The sequence below is a fragment of the Trachymyrmex septentrionalis genome, unplaced genomic scaffold (genome assembly GCF_001594115.1).
Source record: "Trachymyrmex septentrionalis isolate Tsep2-gDNA-1 unplaced genomic scaffold, Tsep1.0 scaffold60, whole genome shotgun sequence".
Taxonomy (NCBI): Eukaryota; Metazoa; Arthropoda; class Insecta; order Hymenoptera; family Formicidae; genus Trachymyrmex; species Trachymyrmex septentrionalis.
In genome coordinates, this window is record NW_017305779.1 from 494876 (window position 1) to 503632 (window position 8757).

The 8757-nt window shown below is 37.2% G+C and overlaps 3 protein-coding genes across 4 annotated transcripts in view; 2 read left to right on the top strand and 1 right to left on the bottom strand.

The window, feature by feature from the left end:
* LOC108752558 (UPF0769 protein C21orf59 homolog) overlaps positions 1 to 8757 on the bottom strand; it is a 60770-nt gene that overhangs the window by 26166 nt on the left and 25847 nt on the right. The gene's annotated exons all lie outside the window — the stretch shown is intronic.
* LOC108752556 lies at positions 526 to 4233 on the top strand. Its single transcript, XM_018493435.1, is given in 4 exon segments — positions 526 to 2087; positions 2090 to 2133; positions 3594 to 3612; positions 3615 to 4233. Coding segments are annotated over 4 exon segments (1464 nt in total). The 5' UTR covers positions 526 to 782; the 3' UTR covers positions 3711 to 4233.
* LOC108752559 (protein tipE) lies at positions 4291 to 8213 on the top strand. 2 transcript variants are annotated; one of them, XM_018493442.1, is made up of 4 exons: positions 4291 to 4898; positions 4981 to 5239; positions 6553 to 6726; positions 7048 to 8213. In XM_018493442.1, the coding sequence occupies exons 1-3, from the start codon at positions 4649 to 4651 to the stop codon at positions 6722 to 6724; spliced, it is 681 nt and encodes a 226-aa protein (XP_018348944.1). In that variant the 5' UTR covers positions 4291 to 4648; the 3' UTR covers positions 6725 to 6726; positions 7048 to 8213. The 2 variants fall into 2 exon arrangements, with proteins under 2 accessions (XP_018348944.1, XP_018348943.1); XM_018493441.1 differs by having other exon boundaries at positions 6553 to 6720.

The window sequence follows — 8757 nt, forward strand, 5'->3', positions numbered from 1 at the left end:
CGTCTTCGCGCGAGGGTGCCGTCGGCGCATATTACACGAGGACCGGGACAGAACATGCGCGCGGGTAGACTCGTCCTGCGGTAAAAAGGAAAGAGACTTTTACGCGCGTGGAAACCTCTGACGTGGAATGCCGATGATGCAAACGCGCTTATATTTCTGCGTGGGGCGGGATTCGACAAATTCGCGATTTTGCGAAAAGTAACGTAAAGATCGAGATAAAAGCTGAATTATCAACGCCGCGTCGTGTTTATGATGTGATACGGAATGTTGCGACCAACGATCCTCGCGACGCGCCGCGAAATGTAGAAAGCTAGTGCAACAACATTAATCGCTTAATTTTTGGTGGTTGAAACGCTCGAAAGTCTGTTTAATAAAACTATCTTTGTTAAAATAATTATCGTTTCCCATTCAGCAAGCACGAGTGTTGTGGAATTTCATCAATAAGAGTGCAATTTTGACTTACATAATAGCTAGTAATAATAATGATGTGCACAATTTGAAGATTTTTATTTGGCATATCTTATCAGGATGTTGGAGAACTCAAGAGTAATCTTTTTTCTTTACAAATGCTGATGAGATTGTTGAAGAAAAATACGAAAAACCTTCGATTGATTTATGGACTCTAAATAGTTGTTAAATCACCGTCGAGTCTTCTTCAACCTATTCGAATGAACATAAATAACATGTTTATCTAGCAAACATCAGTTACACCTTCGTCCACATAAGATGAACAAGTGCACGTAGACAATCGATTGGTAAGCGATCAATCCAATCGGAGCAGAATGCCGAAGCCAGTTCCGGTGGAGAACCTGGTGATACCACCGCAGGATGGCCGCATCTGCGGCACGATCTGCATCTGTCAGATGACGATGGTGCTGTCCTCGGTCGCGTTGGTGTATCTGACGGTCGCGATCTACATGCCCAGTGGACGGGCATTTCAATCGGGCATCAGCGAAGTGCCTGTGATGTGCACAACAATTCGAGCGGTGAACGCTGACAATTGCGACTGGGGTAGTTGTGGCGAATGGTGTTTGTCCAAGACCTCCGGGCCCTGCGTGCAGATTCATGTGAATCTCCGCAGGAACGGATCCACGATTCTGTTAGCGAACTGTACGAACACGACGAATAAGACTTGCTACGGTATCGATCAGGAGAACGCGAAGAAATCAAAGTGCATCGCGGACGAGTGTCGCAATCTGACCGGGACATTCAACTGCTCCGCGGGCACCTGCATCAACATCACCGACGCCTTCGAGTGCATGTTCCACGACACAGATCCACCCCTTAAGTGTTCAGGTCGTCGTGGCAAGATCACTTGTATAGACATAGACGGCCTATTCAATTGTAATCGCGGCACCTGCGAGCGCATACGCACTCCCTACAATTGCGATCGCAGGTGCGTCGATATCCCAACCAGGAATAAGAATATGATCCTTCTCAGCGGCGACAAGGTGTACTTGAGCCAATGCGAGCGAGCTATAGACGTGGCAAGTAATCGCGAGATATGGCACGAAGATCGTGGCGACGTCATGATGGCCTCCTGCTACGGGATCTTTAACTCCACGTTGGGCGTGGAAGCGGTCGACTGCATCAACGGTTCCGTGTTGGAGAAAGATCTGCTAAGCGATCTGACGAACTTCACTTACTTGTCCTACTTAAATATATTCGCCACGAAACCCCTGGACAACGACAAGTTAGTCGCACCGCCGGAGCAGAGCCTGATCATCGCCAACGAGAGTAAATTGTTGATCAACCTCGAGGGATGCGTGAACACGCTTCGGGATGAGTGCAAAGAATTTCTTCACGAATACGGGAAGGACGGGTCCGATCATAACGCGCGTGCTAGATTTCCGTGTTACTACGCTGAGGATAACACGGGCGTTGTCGTGTCACGATTCGATCTACACACAACCTATAGAGAGTTCATAATCGCGTTATTGCTGCCGAGTATTTTGTTTGTCGTCAGCTGTCTGACTCTGATCTTCTGTCAGAGAACAGTCGTCGTCGGAGACGACGCTAAAATGAGGTTCAAGGGCACGCCCGGCACGCTGGTCTCGATAGAGAGAAGCGCGTCGGGCAACTTAGGGGATGCTGGCGGAGGAGACTCCGTCATGGCGCTCTGAGATCCGTCACGTAAGACTTGTTTTCGGCAGAAAATAGTTGCGTTCTAAGGCATGGTGTTATAATTAGTTGTATCGCTCTAAATCAGCTCTTTCACATTACAAAATGTGTTTTATTCGATTCCTCTTTGTCTTGTAGTTTACAATATTGATTTATAAACTCATTTTATGTAACTTTCATCCGCGACTTGACAATATAATTGTCTAAAATTACACCTTCTTCTCTCTTCTCTTCTTTTTTATCTCATTCGATAGAAATTAATCATTTTGCGCGATCGTTGTAGTAATAATAATTTTTATAATTATTTAATAACTATTATAACTTTTATAATAATTCTTATCATTGTGCAAATTTCTTAGTTTATAAATCTAAACTATTTAAATAGCATGGCATGAAGATACTGTAATTTTTAATAAAATCAGACCTAAAGTAATATATGTGAATTGAATTATTTTTCCAACGCTCATTACTCTCTAATATTTTGTTATTATCTTTTCATCAAGGAAAAATAATACGAGCTTTGGATATGTGTAGAGTATATCAGTATAAGAAATACATTTTTTCTGAATACAAATGTTAGAGAGATTAAAACAGCATTTAACATTCAAGACATTTAATTTTACATGAATGTATCATCTATCATCTATCATAATAAAAATATATATTTTGAATTTCAATTAAATTTTCGTTTGTAATAAGTTAACAATTTTTAAAGAGAAACATCAGTGATTTATGTTCAATGTATATTATCGTGATGTAAGAACAAAATTTAATCCTTTAACGGGAACACCGTTATATTTAAAAAACTTTTTTTGATTAATTTTTCTCAAAAATCTTGTAAGTGAAAAACCTATTAATATCTCGATTTATTGATTTATCGATGTACAGCTTTTTTGGCAATAAGAAATAAGCATTATATTTTCAATATTCAATGCTGCACACATTTTTTTTGCATCCTCAATTCTTAAGTGCAATTAAACATATAGATGCTGAATTTTCTGATACATTCATACATTTCTAGATGTAAATCTATGATATATCGTGAATGTTGTAAATATGCTACACTCGCCGTTAAAGGATTGATCTTTTCAGGAATACACTGTCGCATTGAAGATGTATTTGTTTCAGTATTTGTGTTGCTATAGAGATACAGCGTAATATTATTTCCTTATTTTGCAATCCGCAGATTAAAAACTCGGTCAACGTTATTACGATTAATTGAGATTACCAAATAAAAAGCAATTGTTCGATTTGACTATTTTAGAAGAATATTTAAATAACTTTAAACAAATATATCATTCAATTAAATCTGTATAAGAATAAATATGATACTTGTTGTATGTTATTTATTATGAATTATTCTACGAAGTCCAAAGCTCATTAAATTCAAAAAGAGAAATCCGCGAGCTGTTTACTGATAGACAATCACTTTTATTAATGTTGCAATATAGATTTTAATGTTGTGTTAACAGGCATTCCCCTCCTGGAGGAGAGTCCGGCTCGTCAGTCGATATTCTCCCTGCGCGGGCATTACTGAGGTGTGGGGAGGGGGGGAACGCGTGATAAAAAATTCTCATCTTGTAATTTAATAAAACAAAAAACGCAATACGTACACATTTCTGCAAAAGTACCAAGAAAACGAAGCGAAAAAGAGTGGTCAGACAACAAAGAGATCAGGAAGAATTTATCTACTCGCACTGCCTGCACTAAATATTTGAAAGACCGCGCACGCATGCTTATGTGACACGAGCAGATGTTGTCACGATACCGAACGTATAATTCCGCACCGATTCTCTCGTTCAGAAAGGAAATAACGGTTCAAGAAAGAAGATTTACTCGAGTTTGGCGTTTTTCACACGTGACATTCGTAGCTTTTAAGAGGTTCCCCTTTTCTGATTGATTTGCCGCGACCAAGTAGCTAAAGTTTAACAGCCAAGAGGCGCGCCTTGCTGATGGATGATTGACATGAAACGAGCTCTCGATAACTTTGCTTATCTTAACTGCAACTCATCATAATCACCAGAAGTACGAACGACAACGTGCAATCTAGCAATATCGACGAAAGTCGGCCTACTCAAGCTCGAAGATCTTTACCTCAAGAAGCTTCATATTCCAAAGTTTTTTATATTCATACGTTCTATTTACATCTAAAAAGTTGAATAATTGTTATTTGCTTCGTCATATCATGTCTTGTCCAATTTTACAAGTTTCTAGATTAATTCTTAAATAAATAAAATTATATTTTCATCAAGGTTGCTTAATTAGTCTGCGTTATAGATATAATATTTCACTCCTCATTCGAGGAAAATTATTTCCTCTCCCGCTGCAGCCATCGGACAAGAAGGAGTCACAGTGTGAATCGAGGTGTCGTAAGTGGACCACAAGCACGTCTTTTCGGACGTGTTCTGAATCGGCCACAAATCGTGGCTGTACGCATCTTTCGAGAAACTTTTAAGTAAATTACGAGTAGGGTCCTCGTGACCCACAAAAGGCCGCAATCATTGATTCTGACGAATCGACGGTGATAATGGGCGTCCAGGTGGAGGAGTCCAAGATCGGCGCCATGATCGATAAAGCCAAGTTTTATACTTCGGTCTGCCTGGGCACTACAGCCATTCTTGCGGTTTTCGCCTTCCTGTTTCTGATCCCGTTCGTCGTCGAGCCGGCGATAACCACCATTCTGGCGGATTTCTCGCCTCATGCTGTCGCTTGCGTTACGACGGAGCACGTGTACGCGGAGGGGTTGAAAAACTGTTCGTGGGCGAGCTGTAGAGAAGGTGAATCCTTGATCCCTTTCCTATTCACGTTTAACAAGTGTTCAAATGTAATCGATCATATAATTATTATAATATTATCTAGGTTGTACGAGTGCTGCGCTTCGTTGTCATCAAATCAAAGTCAATTACACCAGACTACCATACGAGGAATTCACGGCGAAGCCATTGGGTTCAATACCATGGGACGTCACCGATACCAAATTCTTTGTGAACACAGAAGGATGCGGCTACCCGCCCACAGTCAACTGTACTATTTTCGCCAAGAAATACGCCTATGGAAATATGGGAAAGATATTTCCCTGTTATTACAGTAGAACACATCCAGAGACAGTTGTCGCAAGGTATGATCAGTGAGATGATGTATGTATGAATTCAATTCTTAAAACAAGTATAATGCGCTAGTCTGTTTTTCGTATAAAAAGAGGCCCATTCACGATTAATCAAGCTGCTTGAAAAATTGTGCAACATATAATAATTGCGTTCCAAAGCGGACTTTATATCTTTAAACTCTTTGAAGTGAAATCTCACTCTAAAGAATAAAAATTGCACCAGTTTTGGAAAAGAGTGACTCCATTTTCAATCTTTAAGAGTGAGATTTCATTCTTCAAAATGAGATTCACTCTAAAAATTTTAGAGAGCTTAATGTACATGGTGTATTATTTTATCTTTGTTTAATATTTAAGGAACGATAAGGATAATATGATACATCATGTCACCATGCGCTTTACGAAACGTAACCAATGTTGTATAAAGTAAAATTTCACGCATGCTGGCATTTTATTGCGCAAAATTCAGTTGTATTAATCGCGCAGATACATACATACACTTTATCAGGTTCAAATTGGCAAAGAAGGATATTAAGGGTCAATTTTTACCCTAAAAAAAATGTATAAGGTAAAAGAAATAGTATTTTTAATAGATTTCAACCTCCTTGATATAATAAAATTATTAAAAAGTTCATAGTATTCAGAGAACAATTAAAAAATTGAGGAGAACGTGGTGCATTTATCTCTCATTTCAATGTTCTTGCTCAATTTTCGAGATGTTTTCCAAACGATACAAGCTTTTTAATAATTTTATCGTATTCAAGAAATTAAAATTTGCAAAAGAAAAACAGTACTTCTTTTATTTACAACTTTTTTGACAAAAATTAGTCCCTTTTTAACATTTTCATTTATGCCATTACTCACGAAGTAAATAGGTCAAAAATATTAGGAGATTTTTATTTTACACAATAGTAAATCGTCAATCAACCTCATTCACAATCAATCATGTTACACAGCAGGCAACGTTGCTCAACATGATTGATCGTGAGCTCCTTTAAACATACAATCACGAAACTAATTATTAATACACCATTATATCGATTTCTTCAAACTGTTACTCGGATATTAAAAATTGTTATTCATGCACTCGTTGCGGTACTAGTAGTTACACAATTAATCGTCTAAATATAAATATAAACTAAACGGTGTTGTAATGCCACAATTTTTAATCAGGACAAAAATTTGAAGAAATTATTGATGTAATGGCGCACTATCAGAATAATTATAGTTTTATGACTGTGTTGTTATTTAAAAAACTGTACATTAGTTTGCACAACCGTCTATTTCTTATTAGTAAAGAGCACAGCTTCACTATTTCATATTTGTAGATATTCGTGGGATGAGAATCTGAGGCATTTGGTGTTAGCCTTGATCGTACCCATAGTACTGTTCGCTACGACGCTCGGTGTGCTGTGCTATTGGTACTGTCCGCCGATCAACAAGACTTGCGGCGGATCGAGTCGCAATCTCATGGACAAGTATGCTAGAAAGGAAGAGTAAGTGTATGTATGCAGTGCCCGGTACGGGCTAGCAGAAATTTTATTCTACGGAATTACTTTGAAGTCATACGATCACTATGATTGTCAATGTCGAGAAATATACTCGGTAATTGAGTATTGCGTAAATGAAAGGTCGAACGTTGATGAATTCGTCATTTTTTAAAATTATGTCACACATATTTTTCTTTCATTTTTAGCTTTTAGATATTGTATGATTTGCAGAATTTCAATTGTCAAAGTAATTCTTCCATTCATCTTGTAATTTTCAGATTACTTGTTCTCCTTTTCATGTCTGTAATTCAGTGACTTTTTTTGTTCTTTCAGCATCTTGGCAGAGGACGAATTCGAGGAAGACGAAGAGGAATACTGACTGCTACCAAGGGCTCACCCCCCGGCACGGGAGTGATCCCACCGAAATCATCTCCGAATGGCTCCAGCGTACTTTATTTTCTAAATTTAAGCGATCGAGCAATATCACTTAGGAAAAATTTGCAAAAAGCGGGGAAACGGATCTCGTTGTTATCGATTTTTATCGAGTTTATCAGAAAAAGTCCTAGAGTATGCTTAAGCGCTACGTCCGATTTTTTTATCCTCTTAATCTGACTCGTGCTTTCAATAAATGAAACATATTCCTAGGTTTATATGCCATAAAAATATTTCTCTTTTTCTCTCTTCTTCTCGATATTTCAATCGCACTAAGATTAGTTATATATGCACTTATTCGAAAGAAATGTAATGTCAAATTTATTTGACGGATCAACAATTGGAAGAATTGTTTGCGCAAAACATTTATTTATATTTTTAATTTAAAGTGAGTCATAAATATGAGAACTCGGACTTTTCAATTATCTATCAGTATTCCATGAGAGTTCCGAGAAGATATGGTTCGAAACATGCGGCAATGTCAGAAAATAATATTATGCATTAACGAAATAGCATTAATAATATAAATTAATTTAATTAATAATTCATTGGATACTATACGTTGACACCCGCTAAATTGTTCATTAGTATAGCATTTTTAAATCTTGTAGAAATTAATTACAAAAATAATTTCAAATGAAGTAGTTACGAAATAATGACGATAAATTTCCGTGTGTTTCGAGCTCAATCGTGATAAAGGCGCGCCTTCCTACTTACGTGATAAAAGTTTAAGCAGTATGATAGTTTTTAAATGGCACAGATTAGGTTTTGCAGCAGCATCGGGTTTAGACTAAGCTATGTAGCGAATTTACGTTATGTAGCGTGAATTTACGATTGAAGTCACATAAGCTGCCCTTGTGACGATAAGTCGATAGTCAAGTATCGATAAAAGCAGTACGAACCCATGGTTCGATGCTAAGCGCAATATGTATCTTCATTCTTCGTCAAGCAGAAGAAATAAATTCCAACGCGGACTCCTATCAGGCTAATCGCGTTACTCGCTACACTAAATTACGTGGTTTTCTAAAACTATTAATATTTTAATCATCTTTCATGCCTGATTCTATTGTGATTATTTTTCTAATTGTAAGTAGATTGAGTAATGGCTGCTTTTATATACTTTTAAATTCTCTCTGATACAGCGCTATATAAGAGGAGAAAAGATTGTTATCTTTTGAAGATAAAATAAGAGCAAAATAAAATTAATAATTTTAAAATTTTAACTAAAAATAATTTTAAAATAAAAAATAAGATTACGTATTTATTAAAAAAATTTTGTCGGAAAAGCGAACCATGAGTATTATTATTGCAGATATTAAAAAGAGTACAAAGGTGATGTATTGAGTGGAAAATGTGAAAGTGCTTTATGAAAAAAAAAGAAGTGAAGCAAGTGACGCGGTTTGCTTTCAAAATCCGCTTCCGCACCAAGTAACTTAGGTTAAGACTAAGCTGTAAGTTAAGCCTGTGAATATTACCGATCATAATTCTATTCGAAATCGATATAAGAATTGTTACGAATTTTGTACGCGGACGCAAGTCACGTCGTGGATTCTATAGACAAAGAGAAAATATATTATATATATATATATATATATATATATATACACATTT

What these genes read in the sequence shown, in the direction of transcription:
- LOC108752559 (XM_018493441.1), top strand. Translation starts at nt 4,649, where the DNA reads ATGGGCGTCCAGGTGGAGGAGTCCAAGATCGGCGCCATGATCGATAAA. An exon ending in GTGGGCGAGCTGTAGAGAAG is followed by an intron (nt 4,899 to 4,980) that starts GTGAATCCTTGA and finishes AATATTATCTAG; the next exon opens with GTTGTACGAGTGCTGCGCTT. An exon ending in CCAGAGACAGTTGTCGCAAG is followed by an intron (nt 5,240 to 6,552) that starts GTATGATCAGTG and finishes TCATATTTGTAG; the next exon opens with ATATTCGTGGGATGAGAATC.